The sequence below is a fragment of the Sus scrofa genome, chromosome 6 (genome assembly GCF_054392235.1).
Source record: "Sus scrofa isolate SSC_HxYL_T2T_F1_AM1 chromosome 6, Sscrofa_HxYL_maternal_Yorkshire_Landrace_v2.0, whole genome shotgun sequence".
NCBI lineage: Eukaryota > Metazoa > Chordata > Mammalia > Artiodactyla > Suidae > Sus > Sus scrofa.
The window spans coordinates 83,524,427-83,550,780 of NC_139388.1; the positions used below are offsets into that span (position 1 = coordinate 83,524,427).

General features: G+C 39.4%; 1 protein-coding gene across 50 annotated transcripts in view; it reads right to left on the reverse strand.

Annotated features, from left to right (window-relative positions):
- The window catches only part of EIF4G3 (eukaryotic translation initiation factor 4 gamma 3), a 356,484-nt gene that overhangs the window by 44,963 nt on the left and 285,167 nt on the right, over positions 1–26,354 (reverse strand). For all 50 annotated transcript variants that reach the window (XM_084963220.1, XM_021097672.2, XM_084963219.1 and 47 more), the window contains 5 exons: positions 21,539–21,736; positions 7,974–8,120; positions 7,314–7,550; positions 5,536–5,640; positions 2,889–3,021 (listed from right to left, as the gene is read on the reverse strand). In XM_084963220.1, the coding sequence (XP_084819346.1) occupies positions 2,889–3,021; positions 5,536–5,640; positions 7,314–7,550; positions 7,974–8,120; positions 21,539–21,736 (820 nt within the window). The remainder of the gene's footprint in view (positions 1–2,888; positions 3,022–5,535; positions 5,641–7,313; positions 7,551–7,973; positions 8,121–21,538; positions 21,737–26,354) is intronic.

The following is a 26,354-nucleotide window of genomic DNA, read 5'->3' on the forward strand; positions in this document are numbered from 1 at the left end:
ACATTACTGACCTAGAAGAAATCAACTGATACAAATGAAAAGGGACTTAGTGCTAGACAGGGGAGGGTTAAATCTAATGTTTATAGGGTTAATGATTAGGATACCTAGGGAGAAACTGAATGGAAATAATTTATTCCAAAGTTTATTCCACTTAATGGTATCATAAGACACAGTGTGCCTCAAACATTCCCCAAAAATCTCCTTCTCCAAATGGTTAGCTGCTTAGGCAGAAAACTGTGATTCCTCTTTCTGTCACACTTCACACCTAATTTGTTGGCAAATCTTTTCAATTTAAGCTTTACAATATATTCAGCATTTAGGCCCTTTTAACTACTGCCAACATTACAAATTTGGTTTAAGCCAGCAATGGTCCTCAACTGGCGTAAAAACATCTTCACTGGCGCCCCTGCTTTCATCTTCAACCATTTTCATCATAGCAGCCAGTGTGACCCTTGTAAAGTGTAGGTCAGGTCCTGTCACCTCTCTGCTCAAGACACTTCTGCTATCTACTTCATTCCAAGAAAAAGACAGATTCCTTACAAATGGCCTACAGACTCTAAACAATGAAGCCCCTGCCTCTCAGGCCCCATTTTCTATCACTCTCCCCTTATGCCCTTGTTCCAGGCACACTGGCCTCCTTGTTGATCCTCGAAAAGGCTGATTCAGACCCTCCGTACTTATTAGTCCTTTTGCCTAAAATCCTCTTCCCCAGATATCCACATGACTGAACTCCTTCCCTTACTTCATTCAAGTCTTCAGTCAAACAACAACTTTAATAGGCTTCTCAACCTCCCTATTTAAAACTGCAACCTCTACCCACCGAACCTTGCACTCCTAACTCCCTCCCTTTATTTATTTATTTATTTATTTATTTAGTCTTTTTGCCATTTCTTGGGCCGCTCCCGCGGCATATGGAAGTTCCCAGGCTAGGGGTCTAATCGGAGCTGAAGCCGCTGGCCTACACCAGGGCCACAGCAATGCTGGATCCGAGCCGTGTCTGCAACCTACACCACAGCTCACGGCAACGCCGGATCGTTAACCCACTGAGCAAGGGCAGGGATCGAACCTGCAACCTCATGGTTCCTAGTCGGATTCGTTAACCACTGCGCCACGATGGGAACTCCCCTTTATTTTTTTTATAGAACACAGCAATTTGAAAAAATTATATATTTAAGCATTTATACCCCCCTTCCCCCGCAAGACATGAGATGCATGAGGCAAGGGACTTTGTCTTTCCTGTTAGGTGATACTCCCTCAACAGATATTCAGTCAATGAATGAAAGACCATCAATCTATCTATCCAAAAGCTTTTCCAATCCTCACAAACTTTTTAATTTTCTCTTTGCTAAATGATATTAATGATCACAAACTGACTTGCTTATTCCTTGTTTCTATGACACGATATCCCAGTACTCCTTCCTCTCAACTGGTTCTTCATCTGTCACTTTTTTAAGAATTCTTTTCTTCCTTTAGTTATCTGTGGACACCTGTGGATTAGGCTTTCATGTTTTTTCCCTCTCAATCTAGCTAAATAGTAAATGAAAGTAATTACCTGAAAGGGCACTGTGCTAGGGACTAAGGTGAGGAAGGTAAGCATGGTGTCCTACAAAATGGAAAAGTACACTTTTTTTCCTGAAGGAGTCATCTCTCAGAGTTTCACTATGAGCTGTATAACGTCTGTGATAAGCAACAGCTAATGGTTCTTGAGTATTTACAAGGTGCCAGTTGCTCCACTGAACACTCTACCTATTTTACCTCATTTAATCCTCATGCAAATCCTAGGGGCTATTGTGAGATCCATTTTACAGACTAAATGACTTGTGCAAGGTCATACAGCTAGTATGCAGGAGAGCTGAAACGCAAACCAAGACAGTCTGGCTCCAGAGTCTATGCTCTCCATGCTACCGGAGTATGACCCTCATCACTTAACTGCACGACAGACAAAACAAGCATTCCCATCTGGACATCATCTCGACATAAACAGGCTTAAAAGAAAAATAATCATTTCCTCTCTGATAAAGGCTTCCTCTTTCAACATTCCTAAACTTAGTCAACACACTTTCCATTTTCTCAGGTGTAAAGTATCTTCTATTTCATCTTTCCCGTTTTTTTCTTCCTTTTTATTCTTCTATGACTAAATCTTACCTCCTTCCGCACAGGATCTGAGGCAACAGCAACAGCAACATTTCTGAGTTCAGTTTACCCCTTGGTTCATCATGTGAAGAGCAACAGACTGGTTTTATGTACACACCTCTAGCATAACATTATTCCTTTGCTCAGAAACATAAAATGGCTCTTTAATGGCAAATCAAGCCAAAAGTTTCTAAGCTGGTTCCATTCTTTCAGAAAAAACATTTTTCCATTCCTTATGAACACTTAAATTTTACTCTAATCAGGCTTATTTATTATTTTAATTCCATGACTAGAATTTTTCCTTCCCTTCCAAATACCAATACCTGGATCAACTGCCCCTTCCTCAAATAAGAATTTCGTCCAGCTTTCTATCTCTCGTCTTCTGAAATTTAACGGCCTTAGTGGAGAATACATTTCATAATTCATCTTCCAGTTGCTTGAAACGTTCCCTCTATTAGTTCTGACTTGTCAGATAAACCGGAAGCTGTTAGAGGGAAGGAACTACATCTTCTACTTCTTTTTCTCTCTCTCACCAATACTGAGTATACAGAAAATGCTCAACAAAGTCTTGTTGATTACTGCCTTTGATGTGGTCAAAGAAATCATGTTTAGTTCCTATACTCTCTGCTTTTACTCCTAACCAGTCTCCAGGTGAAGCTGCTTCACTTACCAACTGCCTCTCTATTCTGCGGGTTCAATCTATCTGTCTCTTAAACTCCCAAGTTCTCTAATGCCTGGTGGACTCCATCCCTCACCTGGTCTTCTCTTCTCTTTGGTCATGAGCTGCTGGACCTTCCTTTGCTCTTCTTGTTCTTCTATTTTAGCCTCTTTGTGAATCTGTTCAATAGTTTTAGGCCCTTGATCTGCTCTTCGAGATACCCAATTACACTACAAAAGGAAAAAATAAGATTATCAGCCAGATAACTAAGAAGAAAAAGGAAACATTTGAAAACCTATCTTATACTTTCCACTGCTGGAAAAGTATAAGATACATACAAAATCTGGTACTATGGCAGTTTTTCATCCGTCTTACACATTGGCACTATGGGGTGCAGTCTGGGTGTTAGAGATGAAGAATTCAATTTTTCTCAATCAACCTGAGCTACTGTATACTGAGTCTTCCAACAGCTGATGGATAACAACACAGAGTGAGGGACTTGACCCAACTGGGTGTGTGCGTATTAAAATCATTTTGCACTTTTGAAAGGAGTAGAGGGAAGAGGAAACAAGAAAGATCAGGGGAGCTCCCGTCATGGCTCAGCAGAAACTAATCTGACCCGAACCATGAGGTTGCGGGTTCGATCCCTGGCCTCGCTCAGTGGGTTAAGGATCTGGTATTGCTGTCAGCTGTTGTTTGGTCACAGATGTGGCTCGGATCTGGTATTGCTGTGGCTGTGGCACAGGCTGGTGGTTACAGCTCCAATTCGACCCCTAGCCTGGGAATCTACATATGCTTCGGGTGAGGGCCTAGGCCCACCCCCCAAAAAAGATCAGGATTCCTCGGCCTTGACTTAGTCTGGTGTAAGGCCACTCAGTTCACAGCAAACTCCACTGCAGTTCTAAATCAAGGATGACTAGCACTTTTTGTCCTCCTATATGAAGGTTCTGGTTTCTATACAGAGTGCCACACCCTCTACCCTTTAGTCATCCTCTCTATTGAGGACAAAACAGCTGTCTCCTTATAGTTATACTTCTCCCTTTCCTTCCCTACCCAGCTGTAATCTCCACATCTGATATAAATACAAGTGGGTGAAGGCATGGGTGGTGGTGGAGAAGTTTTTAATATTTATTAATATTAGCTTGAGGCAAGAATAGCAGATAGCTTTAAATCAGCATTTAAATTCAGATCAGCTGGCAGTGGTGGTATTAAGAAGAAGGATCCTGAGTCACACCTCAGCTTAGCAATATAAAGAACCATCATCATACTGTCTGTCTGGGTGCAGGGCAGGGAATAGGTGGGACCTAATTTCACTTTCTCTAGCTGAGGGTCAGCTGCAGCATTCCTATGGCAGTTAAAACAGGAAAAGGGAAAAGAGGTGGTAGTGGTATATAAACCGTACCTGGTATGAGAAATGAGAAAAAAAAAAAAAAAAAAGGCAGTAGAACAAGAGGGTATACAAGAAAAACATTAAAAAAGAAAACATCTTTTGAGTTGGGTACCTTACATAATTATCTCACTGAATCTTTATATCATATCTCCAGAGTAAGCAACATCCCCATTTTATTATTTTTTTGTCTTTTGTCTTTTTAGGGCCACACCCGCGGCATATGGAGGTTCCCAGGCTAGGGGTCTAATCAGAGCTGTTGCCGCTGGCCTACACCAGAGCCACAGCAACACCAGAGCCAAGCCACGTCTGTGACCTATACCACAGCTCACAGCAACACCCAATCCTTAACCCACTGAGCGAGGCCAGGGATCGAACCCGAAACCTCATGGGTCCTAGTCGGATTCGTTTCTGCTGCGCCAAGACAGGAACAACAACACCCCCTTTTTAAAGACTAAAATGTAAGGCTCAGGGAAGTTAAATGTATTCATTGTGAAGATGAGGCTCCTTGATTAGCTCTTTAAGACTAATTTTATTGACCACAGTTTGAATTCAGAATGGCTGATTTCAAAACTGCAATGTGGTTTGATAATCAGAATAAAGAGGAGAAACAAGGAGTTCCCGTCGTGGCGCAGTGGTTAACGAATCCGACTAGGAACCATGAGGTTGCGGGTTTGGTCCCTGCCCTTGCTCAGTGGGTTAATGATCCGGCGTTGCCGTGAGCTGTGGTGTAGGTTGCAGACGCGGCTCAGATCCCGCGTTGCTGTGGCTCTGGCATAGGCCGGTGGCTACAGCTCCAATTAGACCCCTAGCCCAGGAACCTCCATATGCTGCGGGAACGGCCCAAGAAATAGCAAAAAGACAAAAAAAACAAAAACAAAAAAACAAAAGGAGAAACAAGTAACAGACAGGTAGGTATGTATGCCCTTGGTCCTCTCACACAGCTCTCTCATGAAAATTTGCCATCTCAAGTTCTGAGAGTCATGCAGCAAAAGCATTAAGTTATCACACATGTGTGCAGGCAGTTTCCATGGTGGCTCAGGGGTAAGGAATACAACTAGCACCAATGATGACGTGAGTTCTACCCCTGGCCTCACTCAGTGGGTTAAGGATCTGGCATTACTGTGAGCTGTGGTGTAGGTTGCAGATGCAGCTGGGATCCCATGTTGCTGTGACTGTGGCTGTGGTTGTGGCTGGTAGCTGTAGCTCTGATTCAACCCCTAGCCGGGGAATTTCCACGTGCCGCATGTATGGTCCTAAAGAAAAAAAAAGTTATTATACATGTAATTACTAGGACATTCCTCATAGCCAACTTATGAAAAAGAGACGAGAGTGGTAGGCTTATTTTTCTACTTACCAGCCTTAGGTCTATCACATCCTGAAGCATGAATCGAATCCTAGATGAGGTTTTTCTTTCTTTCACAATTTTCTCCATCTGATTAAAATATTGGTCCATACGTGGCTGAAAGAGCAAAATCATTAGTATTCCTGGCTGAGGAATTCGAATGTAGATTTACCATGTAGAATATTATTTTATTACTATTTTTGCTTTTTAGGGCCATACCTGAGGCATATGGCAATTCCCAGGCTAAGGGCTGAATCAGAGTTGCAGCTGCCAGCCTATGCCACAGCCACAGCAATGCCAGATCTGAGCCGTGTCTACAACCCACACCACAGCTCACAGCAATGCTAGATCCTTAACCCACTGAACAAGGCCAGGGAATGAACCTGCATCTTCATGGATGCTAGTCAGGTTTGTTTCCACTGAGCTACAAATTCCTCATGCAGAACTTTAAAAGGACCTAGGAGTACAACTTAGAGTCAAAAGGCAACGTGATGGAATTTTTAATTGAACGTGGCATCCAAAATAAAGGCTACATATTCTAGGCACCTGGCCATGGGCATGTGACTAATTCTAGGTCCAACAGAATATAAATGGAAATGTCATACTGTACCTCCCTGGAATCTTAAGAGAGGGGTGACTATGTCCTTTGCCCCTTTCCAACATTCTCTACTGTGAGATGAGGAAGGACAAGGGCTACACCTTAGGGATGACTGAATTTAAGCTGGAGGAACTGATATTTAGCCATCAGACCAGCCTCAGACTTATCTGTGAAATTCATTTACGAGAGTGAAAAATAAACCTCAATCTTATATAAAACATTGATATTTGTGGTTTTCTTTCACAGCCAAACATAATCCTAGTGGATTTTGATGTTAGGAAGCATTTGTGACATTTCTTTGATGGATTTCTAACTTCCCTACCCCTTATTTGGGGAGTACCATGTTATGTTTGAATTATATTATTTTTAATGATTTCTTTTTTTTGGCTGTGGCAGGTGGAAGTTCCCAGGCCAGGAATCACACCCAAGCCATAGCAGTGACCCAATCTGATCTAGTGACAATGCCAGCTTCCCAACGCACTGCGCCATAAGAGAACTCTAGTGATTTATTATAGTTTTATACGTCTGTCATTAACTAGAGCATAAACTTAAGAAGGCTACCTGGGAGTTCCTGTTGTGGCTCAGTGGTAATGAATGTGACTAGTACCCATGAGGATGCATGTTCGACCCCTGGCCTCAATCGGTGGGTTAAGGATCTGGCATTGCCATGAGCTGTGGTGTAGGTTACAGATGAAGCTTGGATCCCATGTTGCTGTGGCTGTGCTGTAGGCTGACAGCTACAGCTCCGAATGGACCCTTAGCCTGGGAACTTCCATATACTTCAGATGCGGCCCCAAACAGACCAAAAAAAAAAAAGCTACTGGGTCTTCTTCATTTCTTTCTCATTCTCGGTCCTGGCCCTTAGTAGCTTTTCTCTCCAGAATTTCTGCCAACTTACTCTACCTATACATACAAAATGATATGTGAGATAGTCATGCAGAAAAAGGACAAGGGACAGATACTCTGAACCATTTGTGAACTGGCTTTTACACAATTTGGGGCCCTCTTCACGTCTGACTTTACTGAAGATATGGTAGAAGCATGATGGCCCAACACTGACAGTGAGAAGGATGAAAGAAGACAAACAGGAGGCTGAGACGGCGGGGGAAATAGGGACACTGCTGCTGACAGTCTCCTTCTTCTGCAACTGACAGAGTCCCTGCTGGAGGTTTCTGGGATTTGGGGTTTTCACCTTGGCTTTCTCAAAGTCCAGGTCTTTGCCAATTGTGGTGAGTAGGCGACACAGGCACTCGAGGGATTCTTCATCATGGTTCTTTAGCAGCTTTACCACACAGTCATGCATGATGGCTTCAGTCAGCATTTTCAGTTTGAAGAGCTCCCCAATAAACTTGATGTTACCAATGGATCTCCGCCGGGCTTTATCCTTAGCTTCTTCCAGTTCATCATGAAGCCTTGTCCTCTCCTCTGGCTGTTGCATAAGGAAGAGTAACAGAATCTTGATGATAAAAACAGTATGCAAAATAAAGGCTAAAAACACGCATAGAGAGTCATGGTCTCTACCTTTCCAGGCATCAGGGACACACTCTGAGATTATGACAGCAGCTACAGGCCTACTCAGAAAATGAAACTACACCCAAAAGTCTGCACCTATTTCAGGCGATTTCTCGAATTCAGTGACCTCTCTGAAATCTAGGTTCTGAATCCCTAACTTAAAAGGTTGAGTTGCTCTAACATGTGGCACTAAAAGGAACAAAGCTGCCTCTAAACATCAATAAAGTTATTTCCACATGAAGAAAAGGCCACAGGCACCTGCTGAAGTAGTAAGAAGATGTTGTAAGAAGCTTTGTGAAAAATCTATTTAATAACACTGTCTTTCTGTGAAAATACTTACAGCACTGGCAGCCTCGAGTTCTTTCTGCTTCTTTTCGAAGACATCATCATCAGCTTTATCTTTTTCAAACTCCTTCTGGCAACGGTTCAGTAGCAGCTTCCGGAAATTCACTGTGTTACCAGGCTTGTCTGCCATGGGTACTTTCAGCTGCATCCAGATGGGAAAACGCAAAAGCAGCAAGATTACTTAAAGAAATTCAATGATTTTCTCAAAATACCTATTTTCTTTATTGTGCAAAATAATGCTGACTGAACTACAGGTAAGCACTCTGTAAGAGGTATGAAATATAGCTTCAGGAATTTCATGTTTCAATGGTTAAGATGTTTTAAGTTTTATACAGAAAAGATAAACGTTGTATAAATGTACTATATCCTCTACAGCTGATTATGCCTCTAGATGCCTTTGAATGTAATATTATTACAACTATGATTTGTACTCTCTAGACTTTTTTAAAACTGAAGGGTTATTACTTTTATTTTTCTTACTACCAGTGTAGGCACTTTGGTTTAAAGGAATAAATGAAAATAAAATAAAGTATGGGGGAATTTCATGACCCTAGGAAAACTGTTGGAGGTGAGATCTTTATTGTGGAAAAAAGCACAAAGGGGAGGAGTTCCTGTCATAGCTCAGTGGTTAACGAACCCAACTAGTACCTATGCAGACGCAGGTTTGATCCCTGGCCTCGCTCAGTGAGTTAAGGATCTGGTGTTGCCGTGAGCTGTGGTGTAGGTCACAGACACAGCTTGGATCCGGCGTTGCTATGGCTGTGGCGTAGGCTGGTGGCTGCAGCTCCAATTGGACCCCTAGTCTGGGAGCCTCCATGTGCCATGGATATGTCCCTAAAAAGACAAAGAAAAGAAAAAAAAAAAGCACAAGGGGGGGACACATTTGAGGCTTTTTCCAGACATCTTTTCCCAAGGGAGATGGCATAACACTGTAATGCTAGTATTTACCTTGACTATAAATATACTATGTTTATTGATTATTTCTTCTGTGCCAAAAGAAAACACTACTTCTCTAATAGTTCAGTCTAATAAATGCCCACTTTAGAAACATTCTTTTGATAAACAGAAAGACTCAGAATGGAGGATGGCCACCTATAGGCAAGATGCTTATGATTTTTCCATTCAAATCCAGTAATAATTGCTTTCTAGTAACTCCCAACAGCTCATATCTTCAAGATTACTTATAACCAAACACAGAGATGTTCTTATTTAGAATATAAAGACAGTGGACTGGAGCAGTGATTGGCTAAAATATTCTATTTTACAGACAAGGTCCCTTGAGTACCATTTTGAACAGCCACCGTATATAAGATGGCAAAATATTTTTCTAGAATCACAAAGGAGGTCCCCAAGTTCTGAAATGCACATCCCTGCCCTAGATTTAATGGAAGAAATTGGTAAAAAAAAAAAAAAAGGGATGCACTGTATTTATACTCATAAAGGGGTTAATGTTATCAACCAGAATGGACTTTGACAGCTGCTGATTGAGACTGAGTGGCTGGAGAAACTTCTTCAGAACTGAAGACTATGATACGATAGGTCTATGTGCAAGAACTGATGGCACACCCTCCAACATGTTCCCAATGAGACAGGAAAGACCACTCAACCAGTCTAGTTCTTATCAACCAAGGGCTAAGTGTTTCATTAGGCTATGTTGAAAGAGCTGGGTTCAAGATCAATATTTCCTTTCTTGATTTTAAACAAAAGCAACTCTAACCTAAGCTTGTTGCACCATCCAAAACAAGGGAGAGACAATCACAGTGTCTAACCTAGATTGCAGCTTTAAGCATCCAATGAAATAGGTTTGCATTCTATAAGAGGTGTATGCATGTTTCAATGGGTAAGGTGTTTTAAGTTTTGTATAGAAAAGATACATATCCCTGTCATATAAATGTATTGTATCCTCTACAGGGCTGGTTGTGCCTCTAGATGACTTTTGAAAAAACACAGTTTACCTGAGATATTTGGAACACTGAAATTGAAAGAGCACTGGAATTTTGAGCCATAAAATCAGGGTTTGAATCCCAGCCCCATAACTAATCAATATGTAAATGTGAGCAAGTTACCTCATTAAGCCTTAGTCCCTACATCTGCAAAAGGAGGCATTCCAATGATTACAGATTGAGGGCCATTATAAAGTAGCTGTTGAAACAGGAGCTTTGGGAGATAGTCACAATCACAGTTCTGCCATGTGACTTTCGCCAAATTACTTAGCTTTACCAAACCTTTTCTTTCTAAAATGAGGATAACATCTATCTCTTAGGACTGTGTGAAGGATTAACTGAGATAGTCTATGTAAAACAAATAATAGTGGCCAGCACATAGTGAAGAGTCCAATAAACGAATGGAGCTATATTTCACATGTTCATTAGTAAAGATTAAGAGAAACCGTGGGAGTTCCCGTCATGGCGCTGTGGTTAACAAATCTGACTAGGGACCATGAGGCTGCGGGTTTGATCCCTGGCCTTGCTCAGTGGGTTAACGATCTGGTGTTGCTGTGAGCTGTGGTGTCGACTGTAGACATGGCTCGGATCCCGCATTGCTGTGGCTCTGGCGTAGGCCAGTGGCTACAACTCCAATTAGACCCCTAGCCTGGGAACCTCCATGTGCTGTGAGAGCGGCCCAAGAAAATGGCAAAAAGACAAAAAAAAAAAAAAAGAGAGAGAGAGAGAGAGAAACCTATATTATAATAACGCAGACATCAAAGAAAGTATTTAAGTTAGTTCACAGAGCAATTAGGAAGAGAACCACAAAAGGCAAGAATACTGAGTATCTGCTGTGCAAAAATGATGGGCATGGGACATTTCATATGTATAGGACATAAGGAACATGTGATTGTACATATGCTTTTTAGGTATATTCACATGAAACAAATAAAACCAAACAACCAGCTGAATGGCCACAAATCTGCAAGTACATGTGTCTCTAAAGGAACGAATGCTTAGCTAAACCACCCCCTAAAGACCTGTTTTGGAACGTGATCTTCACGTCTTCTGGGGATGGGTAAGAGGGCTGCGGAAATATGAAAATAGGCTAGGGAGAATATATCCTCTGAGAACTCCTTCCTAGGAGATGTTAAATTCTACAGGAGTATGACATTATTAAGTCAGCATGTGTTGTCAGCTGAACAATGACTGGTCAGAAACGCAGTAAAATTGGTTACTTAGAACAGAACATGAAGAGTGGGTGTCTTAGATGGGTGGGCTTGCTATAACAAAATAAGACTGGTGGCTTAAATAACAGACATTTATTTCTCACAGTTCTAGAGGTTGGAAGTCTAAGGTCGATGTGCCAGATGGGGTTCTTGGAGAAGAACTCTCCTCCTGGTTTGCAGACATTTGTCTTCTCCTCTATCCGCATATGGCAGAAAGGAAGCTCTAAGGACTCTTCCTCTTCTCATAAAGGCACTAATTCCACCACTGGGGTCCCACCCTTATGACCTTATCTAAAGCTAATTACTCCCCAAGCCTCCATTTTGTAACACCATCACACTGAGGGTTAGAGCTTCAACCTATGAATTTAGGGGGAGACAAATACTCAGTCCATAACAGTAAACAAGGTAGATGCCTGCAGATGTGATCATGGCTAATAGCAAAAAGGAAAGGTGATACGCAACAGTGAGAAAAAGATCTCTCTAGACAACTATAATTTTCATCTATCAGCAGTCTGTGATTGAAACTAAGATATATATATGTTTCAAATGGGTTTTTTGGGAGATAACTTGTCAGGAAGTGAGGGAGTCAAGGGGGAATATTTTATAGCTAAGACTGCTTAGCAAGCTAGATTTGTTGGAGAGCAACCACCTTTTCTTTTTTACACGACAGTAAACACTGCGTGACATTACATTACACTTTAAACTAACAGTGTTCCTCTCACACTGTGGTGAGGTCAGGCAGCAATCTTGATATGAATGTTGTCAGCATCAAGTAGTCATTTTCTTAAAGCAGCAGGACTTGCACTGCTAATATATTTGTTAGTGTTGAGGGTAGATACTTCTTATTCCTAAAATGACCAAACTCCCTGAGAACCATCAAGGGCTGTCAGCTGTATATAACAGTAGTCAAATAGGAGACAGAAACAGAAGGACAAGCCCTGGCCTTGCTTGGCCTGTTTAGGACTTTCAGTGCTGTCCCAGAACATAAAGGTCCATAACCTGTGGACCAGTAGCCATTTTGCTCAAAGAATGTTCTGGTCTGAGGTAAAGTATTTGGAATGACTACTATACTATTAACAAGTGAGGCCCTCAAATTAAAATGTGAAGTGAACAGCAATAAATTAATTGACTGACTGTAACTCATGGATCCATGGTGACATATTACCATTTACCGGTGGTTATATTCTGACCCTAGTAAATCCCCACCTAAAACTGAACATAACATAGTCTGTATGTACTAACATGTCTATCAAAATGCAGCTCTATCAGATACATGTGAAAAGGTATACGGCGCTGAGGGATGCCCACAAGATTGAAAAGGAGGTGGTCAAGTTAAAAAAGGGTAAGTCATTTCTCGTCGATCTTTTCTTCAAAACATTTTTCATCTTTCATCAGTGTGGCACATCCCTCCTCCTCCAGCTGATCCAGCCACTTGCTGTATTTGCCTAAGGCTAGCTTCTCATGTCTATAATTCCAGGCTTTATTTCTGAAGAGATTTAACTGTGTCACCCTTGTTCTCTTAGTGTCTCTTCTTGGAATTAGTCCTATCATTCTTTTTACATCTTGCTTTAAAGCACTTAAAAAGTGACAAGATTCAAAGTTCTGGATTTGGCATTAAAAGAACACAGAATGTCCAAAAATCTACCTTAGTGCCATTTTTATAGCCGAGGTATGTTTGCCCGCCACAGCAGAGATTAAAAGGTAACAAAAGTACTGTCTTCGAGAGTAAAATAAAGTCAAGTTGTTCTTCTTTCACTCATGCATTTACCCGCTCACTCAAAACACATGTGCCAGGAACTGTTCCAGGCACTAGGAATTCAACAGTGAGAAAAAAAAAAAAAAACCAGCAAAGTCCTTGCCCTTAGGAGCTCACATTCTAATGGGATTCTGAGATGGGGATTTTCTTTAAATTTTGATTAAAATAAAAGCACCGACATTTAAACTATTAATCCAGTTAAAAATATTTTAAGTATAGATTTAGATATAGGACAGCAATTTCTCTTATTTACTCTTTTTCATTTGCCACTCTGAATTGATGTTCTCCTCCTCCTAAGAGAAGTACTGAGTTCTAGTTAAATATCCTGCAATTTGTGAAGGAAGTCTCTTTGGTCATTCCTAGTTGAACCAGTAGAAGCAGCAGCCTACTCCAGAGGCACAGTTCACCATCTTGTCTGAGGTCCTTAAGCTTTATGTGCCAGAGGTTTCACTTAGCAGAGGGAGGCAGCTGTGTATATGTATAAATAAGTGTGTCTATATGCATAATATATATGGCGTATGCAGAGAAACTTGGTAAAACCAAAACTATAGTATCAATTTTCTCTGTAAATCTAAAGAATTCCTTTTTTAAAGGCCTGCCCTTTAATATGTCATGGATAACTGACACACAATATAACTGTATTCTCCAAGCCCTCTCTTAGATAATCACTGCAAAGTAAAATTTAAAAGAGGTTTTAAATTGAGGTGTGTGATCCAGGTGAATGACAAAAGAGACAGAAAAAAAGGTTTAAAAACTGCTCTGAATAATGAAAACAAGCATTCTCCTAAAATTTTTTTTTTTAAATTTTTGGTATTTTTGGGGCCACACTTGTGGCATATGGAGGTTCCCAGGCTAGGGGTCTAATTGGAGCTGTAGCCACCAGCCTATACCACAGCAATGCCAGATCCAGGCTGTGTCTGTGACCTACACCACAGCTCATGGCAACACCAGATCCCTAACCCACTGAGCGAGGCCAGGGATCAAACCTGCAACCTCATGGTTCCTAGTTGGATTCGTTTCCACTGTGCTATGATAGGAAATTTTTTTTTTTTTTTGGGGGGATCTATTCTCCTAAATCTTAAAATCTCAACAATCTAGACCAGGTTTCTCAACCTACACACTATTTTTTTTTTCCTTTTTACGGCCACACCTGCAGCACATGGAAGTTCCTGGACTAGGGCTCGAATTGGAGACCTATCTGCAACCTTCTCACAGGCCATATTTGCAAACTCCTGGTAAATTTAGCAATCTGGTGTCACTGCATGATTTTTTATCTAGTTAATGAATTTTTTCACATTTGGATAACCTTTTCGGTGAAGCGTCTGTGTAAGTCTCTTGCCTATTTAAAAACGTGAGTTATTTTATAGAGTCCCCACTGTGGCTCAGTGGTAATGAACCCGACTAGCATGCATGAGGATGTGGGTTTGATCCCTGGCCCCACTCAGGGCATTAAGGATTTGGCATTGCTGCGAGCCAGGTGTAGGTAGCAGACGTGGCTCGGATCCTGCACTGCTGTGGCTCTGGCATAGGCCAGCAGCTGCAGCTCTGAACTGACCCCTAGCCTGGGAACTTCCATACTGCATAGGTGTGGCCCTAAAAAGACAAAAAACAAATAAAACTTAAGTTATTTTCTTACTGATTTCTATTTCTTTTAAACCTGTAAGTCCTTTATTGGATTTGTGTATTGCAATTTTCTTCTCCTAATATGTGGCTTATATTTTCACTTCATAACAAATTTTTTGATGAAAAAGCTAATTATAATGTAGTCCAATTTACCAATCTTTTCTTTTGCGTATGGTGACTTTTGTGTCCTGATTAAGAAACTTGCATATAAATTAGCGTTCTTTTTATTATCTTTTTCTTCTTTGTAATTTGCTTTACTATGACTAGTTGTAAGAGCTTTATTTTCATCCTTTAAAAAAAAATTCAGGCTTAGGGTTTGTAGGAAATCTTCTGAATCTGTGGCTTTAACATCCCAGTTATGAAAAGTATTCAGCCTTTCTCTTCAACTACTGCTTTTTTCCAGTCTATTCTCTCTCCTCCTTGGACTCCAAAGCTTGATCATATTAAATCCTCCCCATCTTTTACCCTCCATGTATTTTTCATTCTTCAACTTGGATTCTACAGACCTATCTTCCAGTTCATAATTCTTTTCTTTAGCTATGTCTTATCTGCTATTAAATCCATCCACTGAGTTCTAAATTTTATTATTCAGTATTCAGTATTATTTTAATATTCAGTTCTTCTGGAATTTCTATTTGGCCTTTTTCATACTTTCTCATTCTCTAATGAAAATTTCAATCTATCTTTATCACCCTGAACAGAATAAGCATAGTCATTCAACATCTGTGCCTGATAAAGCCAGTATCTGGAGCATGGCCATGTAGGACATCTGCTTGTTGCTGGTTCTCATTCATGCTATCTTTTCCCCTTGTGTGCCTAATTATTTTTTATTTTTAGTTTTTATTAAAGTATAGTTGATTTACAATTCTGTGCCACCCAATTATTTTTAATTACGTGCTATACATTTTATTTGAAAAACTTTTCAAGGAAATAATCTCAAGTACGACAGACTCCACAAGATCTCTGCTTGCTTCTTGCAGGTACCTAGGGGCACTAACACTATGAAATCACTATAATCCAAATTCAAGGACTGAGATGATTTGATACTGAGCTACAGTCCCTGTGAGAGCAGGTCACCTTCTGGTGTCCCCTTGTGTCAAGCATCTCATCCTTTGGGATCCCAACCAAAAGTATGGGAGGATTTGCTAGAGCCTCTTCCACTAGTCCTTTTGGTGGACCCTCATCCCAACTTTTGTTTCCCTAGGCCAAGAAAAGTCTATGAAAAGTGGTTCGAGACTTTTAGTTGCCTCTTCTAGGGGGAAGTTTTTCCCAAATATCTCACTTTTCCTTGGATTTCTATTTTCTAGGATCTCAGTAATTCTTTTTTTTTTTTTTGTCTTTTTGCTATTTCTTTGGGCACTCCCGCGGCATATGGAGGTTCCCAGACTAGGGGTCCAATTGGAGATGTAGCCACCGGCCTATGCCAGAGCCACAGCAACGCAGGATCCGAGCCACGTCTGCAACCTACACCACAGCTCACGGCAACGCCGGATCGTTAACCCACTGAGCGAGGGCAGGGATCGAACCCGAAACCTCATGGTTCCTAGTCAGATTCGTCAACCACTGCGCCACGACGGGAACACCAAGGATCTCAGTAATTCTTTACTGACTTTTAGCTCTCTGATAACTTCAAGATTTTTTTTTTTTAAATATTATGACCAGCTTTTCTAACTGTTTTCCATGGAGGGGTGCTCCGAATTACCTAACCTGCCAATATCAGAAGGCATAATACTTTTCCTTAATCCAATTTCCTTCTTCCTCTTACCTTGAATTAGATGTTTCTGTATTTCCAATTTGTATAATGATTATAAAGATATAATGAATAATAATTTTGATTTGCATAATTAAAACTTTGTTAGGAGTTCCCTTTGTGGTGCAATGGAAACGAATCCGACTAGGAACCATGAGGTTGCGGGTTTGATCCCTGGCCTCAGTGGGTTGAGGCTTTGCCATGAGCTGTGGTGTAGGTTGCAGGCCTGCGGCTGTAGCTCCAATTTGACCCTTAGTCTGGGAACTTCCATATGCCGTGGGTGCGGCCCTTAAAAAAAAAAAAAACCCAAAAAACTTTATTAGATAGTATTATACCATTAATTCAGTACTGTTTTTGAGGCTGATCTATGCTGATACGTTTAGCATTATGTCATTAACTTTAACTGCTGTGTAGATATGTTATTATTCAAAGCCACTGACCAAATAAATTATGGCATATTCTTACTGTCTTATTTAGGCTTAAAACCATTGTCTCCCACTGTTCACTATTAAAATCAATACATAAAGAAACATCTGGTATATGATTCCTTGCCTACAACTGGGAATTACTGTGGGGCATGTATCAAGAAGTGAAGTTACTGTGGAATAGTGTAAGAACATCTTCACCACTGTTGTCCAATTATCCTCCAAAGTGATTATATTCATCTTGTCAATACTTTATGCATTTTTAAAAAAATTTATTTTAGGGCCACACCTGCAGCATATGAGGTTCCCAGGCTAGGGGTTGAATCAGAGCTGCACCTGCTAGCCTACACTACACTTACAGCAACAGGACCCAAGCTATGTTGGTGACCTATACCACAGCTCACAGCAGTGTTGGATCCTGAACCCACCGAGTGAGGCCAACGATTGAGCCATATCCTCATGGATACTAGTCAGGTTCGTAACCTGCTGAGCCACAACACTTTATTTATTTTGTCTTTTTGAGGCCGCACCCATGACGTATGGAGGTTCTCAGGCTAGGGGTCTAATGGGAGCTGTAGCTGCTGGCCTAGGCCACAACCACAGCAATGAAGGATCTGAGCTGTGTCTGTAACCTACACCACAGTTCACAGCAATGCTGGATCCTTAACCCACTGAAAGAGGCCAGGGACTGAACCCGTGTCCTCATGGATGCTAGTCAGGTTCATTAACTGCTGAGCCATGACAGGAACTCCACTGTCAACACTTTAAAAAGGTTTCTTTTCATTTTCTCACTGTTATGGGTGTGACTTATACAGACTGTATTTTATCTTGTCATTTCCCTAATGAATAACCCTTCATTATCTTAAGTTTATGAGCCAATGGATTTTCATTTCTATGAGTTGCCCATTTTTTAATTGGGATTTTTTTCCCTCCTTAATTCTGGAATCTAATATTCTGGCAGCTGTTTGTATTTCAAATAGATTCTCTCAGGCTGTGGCTTTATCTTTTTATTTTATTCATGGCATGGATTGCTGCACCAGGAGTTGTAAATTTAAACAGCCAAATTTGATATTTTTCTCTTTTACAGATTATTCATTTTGATTGCTGAAGAAAAGTTTCCCCAAAGTTCATGAAAATAGTCTCACTTTTCTCTTAAAAGATTAGCTTTTCATATTCAGATTTTCATTATTTTTATGGTTGTTTGATTTTTATGTTTGGCTTGTATTAGAAATCTATGACTCTATCCCCACTACCACTCTTTTACTTCAGTATCTCAAAAGTAAGTCAGCTATGGTGTCAGAACAAAAGGACAGTGGTTACCTTTAAGGAAGAAGGAAAGGTTCAATTGTATTTCCAGATAGAGTGGTAGGTGTGTTCATTTTGCTGATATACAAGGAGTTATATAGACTAATGGCTTGTATACTTTTCTGTATAAAAGTTGTAGTGGTGTGCTAAAACTGGTTCATCCCAGCTCATGAGAACAATTGTCAAATAGGATTTTGTGAGTCAACCATCAAACTGCTGGGAGCTTAAAATCAACCATTAGGTATTTTCATCATTAATTTGACAAAAACTACAAATGAGTGATTTTTCTTTTCCCAAACTACAAGTATTTTTATAATACTTAAAAAAGTTTAAAAACATATATCCTTTGATATATAACTTTGAGGGAACATATGCTAAAGAAGTAGAAGTTTCACTATGTAAGGATAAATGTACTCAGTTGTTTTCTGCAGCACTGCCTGTGGTTTAAAAAAAAAAAAAAATTAGAAAAGAGACCACTAGAAACAACATGGGGGTGGGGGTGGGGTGCAGAGGCAGAAGAGAGGAAAACGTTTAGAAAGTTTATATGTGTACGTGTGTAATGGGATATTTTGCAACTACTAAAAAGGTATGAGTAAAACCTATGTGTAATGACCTAGAGAAGGCTGAAAAGTGGGGAAAAAAAAAAAGCAAAATACAAACTAATGATATAATACAATTAAAGCAAAATTTAGAAATATCCTCATTAAACATATGGATATTTTGTTTGTTTTCTTTTTTGGCTACCCTGCAACATATGGAGATCCCAGGCCAAGGAACAGATCTGAGCCTTGGTTGCAACCTATGCCACAGCTGCAGCAAAGCTGGATCTTAAACCCACTGTGCCCGGCTGGGGACTGAACCTGCGTCCCAGCACCCCAAAGATGCTACCAATCCCACTGAACCACAGCAGGAACTCAATATGTAAATGTTCTTATATGATTTTATGAATATAAAGGATATTATGGAAGGATACATCCAAACCATTCACACTGATTGCCTTGGAAGGAAAAGAAGCTTAACTGGCTGGGGCTGTAAGTGAAGAGTATTGATTTTTTCTGTGTATATCCTTCTTTTGTTTGACTTATTTCAATAAGTTTTTATTTTATAATTTAAAATAATCCAATAAAGTTTTAAAAATCTTATTATAAAAGAGTCAAAATAATCCAATTAAATTTTTTAAATCTTATTATAGAGTCACATAAGTGGTTGGCTTATCCCGACTTCTTCCTGTTCCAATCCAACTTGTATTATTACCAGGACTTCTCATCAAAAACACTCTTCGGGGGAGTTCCCATCATGGCTCAGTGGTTAACAAACCCAACTAGGAACCATGAGGTTGTAGGTTCGATCCCTGGCCTCGTTCAGTGGGTTAAGGATCTGGTGTTGCCATGAGCTGAGATGTAGGTCGAAGATGCAGCTCGGATCCCACGTTGCTGTGGCTCTGGCGTAGGTCAGCAGCTGTAGCTCTGATTAGACCCCTAGCCTGGGAACCTCCACATCCCAAAGGTTCGGCCTTAAAAAAGACAAAAGACAAAACAAACCAAAACAATAAAACCCAAAATGTTAACAACCTTTCACTGCTTGGAGCATTAAATCCAAAATTAGTAGGGGGTACAAAAATATGAGCCAGACAACCTGGGATCTAGTCTTAGTTCTAATTTCTGACTATAGGATGTCATAATGAAAGTCAGAAGCATGAGCTGTGGAATCAGTTTGCTTTCAGATGACTCTGGTATGTTCGAAGGCAATATGACAAGTGAATGAGTTACGTAATTCTAAATTTGAGTTCTAGCACTGCCACTTACTAGTTATGTGACTTTGAGGAAGTTATTTATCCTTTTAAATGCCTCAGTGTCTTATAAAATAAAGTGGGGCTAATAATACTGACCTTTCATGATTATAATAACCGTTAAAATAATATATATAAAACACCTACCCATATTGCAACCTAGCAGGTGCTAAATAGATGGTTTCTTTTATTAAATCATTCTCATTTTATATTCAGCATTTTAATACCTTCACCATCTTTTCCACCACCAATTTAGTTTAAGTCATGTAGGGCTTACTACGGGCCAAATACTTGAGATAGGGCTTTACATATGCAATCTCATTTATTTTAATTAATTTTATCATTACAATAACCTTAAATTGTATGAATTAATCTTATTTTATGGATTAAAAAATGAGGCCTAAGGAAGTTATGTAACTATTCTGAGGCTATAAAGTCAGCAAATGGCAGAGTTCCTGTTTGAATTTAAATTGTAAAGTTCAAATTTTAAACCTAGAGACTCCAAAGCCAGCATTTGGAACCATTATGCCATTTTGCTGGCTCAGATCTGTGCCTGCCTGGAATATGTTCTTCCTTCTCTATACGTGTACTCCCTACTCCCTTCCTTCCCAGACTGAACTCAAAACTCTATTTGCTTCATAAAAGTTTGCTATGCTTCCATGAGTACAGTAATTTGTTTTTCCTCCAACTTGATTTTTCAGGCTAAACTACCATTCAGACAGCAACAGACTGCATTATCACTGAATATTTTATAAGTGATTTTTTTTCTTGTTAATGCTGCTTTTTTCCAAATCAGATTTTTAGTTCCTTAAAGGCAGAAGATGTACCTTTTTCATCCCCAAAAGACTTACCTACCTTTGACACAGGTACTCGAAATACTGGTAGAATGACAGTATTTGCATTTTCATAGTAAGGCACAAAGACAAAGTTGTGATGTTGTGATAATTGAGGAAAAAACTCAAATGTTAAAGGACACACAGTTCTGATACAAGTACCTTGGTAACAGTAACAGGCAGAGAAAACACAGATGGTACTGGCAGTTTTATGACTGCAGAATAGAGGGCAGTGAACACTAACCAGAATCTCTTTGATCTCCCATTCTTTCTTGCCCTAGTTTTGACAGGCTGTGGAGATTAAACGGCTGTGGACAATGTAAAGAGAAAGAAATCTAATAGTTTCTAAGAGAGTATCATCAGTTTTGAACCCTTTATGACCACAACTATCCTATCACTTTTACCAAGGCTAGAATTAGAACCTACATGTTGTTCAATTTTGAATTTAATTAAATGTGAATGTAAGCATTTGCTTTATTTATGTAGATGACACCCCAGGAATAACTAGCTGCCAGTAACAAAAATTATAATTTAAATCTTATTTAATCTTCCTCACATTGGCTGGAACCATTTCATGCCTCTTTCATTCTCATCTCCATATCCCCTCCAGAGGTGAGTGTACATTTTTTCCCCCCGCACATGCCTGTGGCATGTGGAAATGTCTGGGCCAGGGATTGAAACCACACCACAGCAGTGACCCAAGCCACTGCAGTGACAACACCTGATCCCCAATGTGCTGAGCTGTAAGGGAACTCCATTTGTAAAAGTAAGATTCATTTTATACAGCGAGGATATGAGATTACTAAGTGCTACAAATATATTCTCCCCTTTACTCTGCCCCATTAACACTTCTGGGAAGAATGTGTAGTGAGGGGAGAATATACCTCTTGGAGATTTCTGGTTTTACTCCTTCCTCTCTTCTTACCGTTACTAGACATCGACACATGTTTGCGTAAGCCACAGAGAAACTGGGTTCGTCAATAGCCTTCTCAAAGACCAGGTCAATGACTCCTTTCAGTCGCTCCTCTGTGTCAACAGTAAGTCCTGACACTTGCTTCATCAGTTGATTGAACATCTGTGGTGTCAATTTATTTAAGATACTTCGAACTTTTCTAAAAAGTTCCTAGAAGGACCAAAAAAGAGAAAGAACATTATAGTAACTGACAATATGATGCTTTCCGTAAGGATTAATATTTTGTTTATAAGTGCTATTTCCTAAATTACTAACAAAGGTTGTGAACTAGGCACAGAAATAATTAAATCCATCTATTTAACAAACAGAAAAAATTTATACTACCTCTTTTTCACTACTGATGAGAATTCAAGGAACTAGGTATATTCACACTTTAGTGGTGGGACTATAATTCAGTACATTTCCAAGGGCAATTTTGGCAATGTGTATTAAACGTCTTAAAACTGTGAGGTGCCATTTAAACCAGCAATTATACTTTTAGAAATTTTTTGATATTTAAGGACAGGTAAAAAAGATTTTAGCCATCATAACTTGCATCAATAACCCTTTATATTAAATGACTTAAATGTCCTAAAATAGGAATTTGTCTATATTACGGTATAATACAAACAATGGTATAAAATACTAGGCAGGAGTTTTAAAATAGCGTTAGAGAAACCCTCATCAAATTAGAAATAGAAGCGAACTTCCTCAACTAGAAGAACGACACTGTTAACCCTACTTAATGGTGAATGAATAAATGCTTTCCCCCTAAGACTGGGAATAAGGCAAAAATGTCTGTTCTCAGCATTCCTATTCGAAATCTTACTGGGGGTCTTAATCAGGGCAGTAATGAAAGAAAAAGAACTACAGGCCATACAGATTGTAAAGGAAGAAATACAACTCCCTATTCACAAATGATATGATTGTCTCCACAGAAAATCATAAAGAATCTACAAAATGAGACACTAGAATCAATAAGTGAGTCCAATAGGCCTATAGAACACAAATCACTGTACAAATATAAATTTTATTTTTACATTTTAGCAACAAACTAGAAATTACATATATTCAATTAATATTTATTACATATATTTTTTTCTATTGTCTTTTTACAGCTGTACCTGCAGCATACGGGAGTTCCCCCAGCTAGGGGTTGAATCAGAGCTTCAGCTGCAGCCTATGCCACAGCCACATCTGCAACCCATGCTTCAGCTTGTGGCAAGGCCAGATCCTTAACCCACTAAGTAAAGCTAGGGATTGAACCAGAATTCTCACAGACACTATGTCAGGTACTTAACCCACTAAGCCACAACAGACAATCCCAGAAATTATATTTTCAAAAAGTACAACTTACAACAGCACCAAAACCATGAAGTATTTAGTTAAGAATATAACAAAATATCCTCAGGAGTCCTATGATGAAATGCATGAAACACTGATGAAAGAAATCAAGGAGGACTAAGATAGACATCTATATCACGTTCATGTATTAGAAGATTCATTATTGTTTTCTTCAAAGTGATCTACAGATTTAACACAACCAATATAAAAATCCTAGTAGGGTTTTTCTTGCGGGGGGGGGGGGGGGAAAGCTGATTCTATAATTCTACAATTTAAATGGAAAAACAAACTAGAATAATAGCTTAAACAATTTTGAAAAATAACAAAATTTGGAAGACTCCTACAACCTAATTTCACACTTACTATATGAAGCTACTCTCTCAAGAGAGTATGGTACTGGGCAGAGGACAGACATAAGAGATCACTGGAAGAGGGTGAAAATTCTAGAAACAGATTCACATATATATGATGAATTGATTTTCAATAAAGGTGCAAAGAAAATTCAAAAGAGAAAGGACAGTCTTTTCAACAAATGGTGCTGGGGAATTCTTGTAGTGGCTCAGCAGTAATGAACCTAACTAGCATCCATGAGGATGCTGGTTCAATCCTAGCCTCGCTCAGTGGGTTAAGGATCCAGTGTTACTGTGAACTGTGGTCAGGTTGCAGACACAGCTTGAATCCCACGTTGCCATGGCTATGATGCAGGCTGGCAGCTCCAATTAGACCCCTAGCCTGGGAACTTCCATATGCCTCAGGTGTGGGCCTAAAAAGACCAAAAAAAAAAAAAAAAAAAAAAAAAAAAAGAACACACACAGAAAATTAAAACCATACAGGACAGACTAAAAAGTAAAACCTAGGAGTTCCCGTCGTGGCGCAGTGGTTAACGAATCCGACTAGGAACCATGAGGTTGCAGGTTCGGTCCCTGCCCTTGCTCAGTGGGTTAATGATCTGGCGTTGCCGTGAGCTGTGGTGTAGGCTGCAGACGTGGCTCGGATCCTGCGTTGCTGTGGCTCTGGCGTAGGCCAGTGGCTACAGCTCTGATTCGACCCCTAGTCTGGGAACCTCCATATGCCGCGGGAGCAGCCCAAAGAAATAGCAAAAAGACAAAAAAAAAAAAAAAGTAAAACCTAAAACTATAAACTTCTAGAGGAGAACACAGGACAAAGGCTTTGTATTCTTGTATGTAAGGATTTTTTTTTTAGGTATGAGATAAAAGCACAATGTATGAATGGAAAAAATGGATAAACTGAGCATCACCAAAGTAAAAAACCTCTGCTTGGCAAAAACACAATTAAAAGAATAAAAAGACAAACCACAGACTGGGTGAAAATTTGAAAAGGATTTACATCTAGAATATAAAAAAGAATTCTCGCAGAATTCCTTTCATGGCTCAGAAGTTAATGAACCCAACTAGGATCCATGAGGATGTGGGCTCAATCCCCGGCAATGCTCAGTGGGTTAAGGATCTGGCATTGGTGTGGCTGTGGTGTAAGCCAGCAGCTGCAGCTCTGATTCAACCCCTAGCCTGGGAACCTCCGTATGCAGGGTACAGTCCTAAAAAGCAAAAACAAAACAAAAAAGGAATTCTCAAAGCTCAATGATAAGATAACACACCAACAAATGAAACAGGTCAAAAGACAAACAAAATTTTGCCAAAGAGAACACCAAGATGACAAATAAGCACATGAAAAGATGTGCTTATTCAACATATTAGTCATTTGAGAAATGCAAATTACAATTACAATGAGCTATTACCACATATCCACTCAAATGGTCAAAATTTGTAAAGCAGAAAATAACAAGTGCTGGTGAAGATGTGGAATTATCATGCCTTGCCAGTGGAGATGCAAAATGACGCAGTAACCATCCTGGAAGCCAGTTTACTATTTTCTAATAAAGATAAACATATGTTTACCATACAACTCACTGATCCCATAGCCAGGAATTTATCCCAAAGAAACAAAAACATATGTTCACACAAATCCTATAAGGAAATGTTCACAGCAGTGTTATTCATAATTGCTAAAACCTGGAACCTGTTTATTCCGTGAATGGATAAAACAACCTGAGGTATATAAAAACAATAAAATACTAATGGGAGCTAAAAAAAAGAATAACCTAATAATACATGTAATATTATGGATGAATAGCAAATGCAAATACTAAGTATATTCAAAATGATTCCATTTAAATGACATTTTGGAAAAAAGCAATACTTCATGGACAAACAGATCACTGATTTCCAGAGGTAAGCATGGAGAGGAAAGAATGAATACAAAGTTGTACAAAAAAATTTGGGGGGGGCTGATGGAAATGTTCCATATATTGATTCTAATTGTTATATGACTGTGTGTTTGAAGAACTATACATAAAAAAGTAAATTTTACTAGATGTAAATTTTACTCAGTAAAAATATGAGGTTGTAAAAAACCATGAAATTATGATATAAAAATTGAAGACCTATAAAATGTTTTGCTTGATCCCTAAAAATTTTATATCTGAAAGCAGCTAGTTTTAGAATATGTACAAATATGTCAATAGTTTTCTCTTGGCAAAAGACAGTCTACTTTAAATTTAAAAACTATATTGTCGACCCTTTTTTTGGGGCCATGCTCATTGCATGTCAAAGTTCCAGGGCCAGGAATCAAACATAGTCAGAGGCGTGACAACATCAGATTCTTAACCACTAGGCCACCAGGGAATTCCTATTGTCAACTTTTTAAGCAATGAGTTAAAAAGGAAGAAAAATTTTAAGTTTATTAAGGATGGGGGAGTCACCGCATTTCTCTAAATTGCTTGTATCAACTGAGACAGTATATTTTAGGTCTAAAACTTTAACCTATGCTATTTAAAAACAAAATAAAACAAAAACAAAACACAACCTTCAGATTTTCAAATATTTCAGAAGACAATTTAAGCTTAGGAAAACAGGATAATGAGAAGGTCATTTATTGAAATAATGTACAGCAAGTGACTATAATTAATAGTACCTGTGTTACATATTTGAAAAGTTCTTTTTTTTTTTTTTTTATCTTTTTGCCTTTTCTAGGGCCAATTCCTGCGGCCTATGGAGGTTCCCAGGCCAGGGGGACAATCCGAACTGTAGCCACCGGCCTATGCCAGAGCCAAAGCAACGCGGGATCCGAGCCATGTCTGTGACCTACACCATAGCTCATGTCAACGCTGGATCCTTAACCTACCAAGCAAGGCCAGGGATTGAATCACAAGCTCATGGTTCCTAGTTGGATTTGTTAACCACTGAGCCACAATGGGAACTCCCACATATTTGAAAATTTCTTATCACAAGAAAAAATATTTTGTAACTCTGCATTGATGATAGATGTTATTAGACTGGTTATCATTTTGTAATATATATACAAATATAGAATAATTATGCTGTATATCTAAAACTAATTATATATCAATTTATTCTTCAATTAAAAA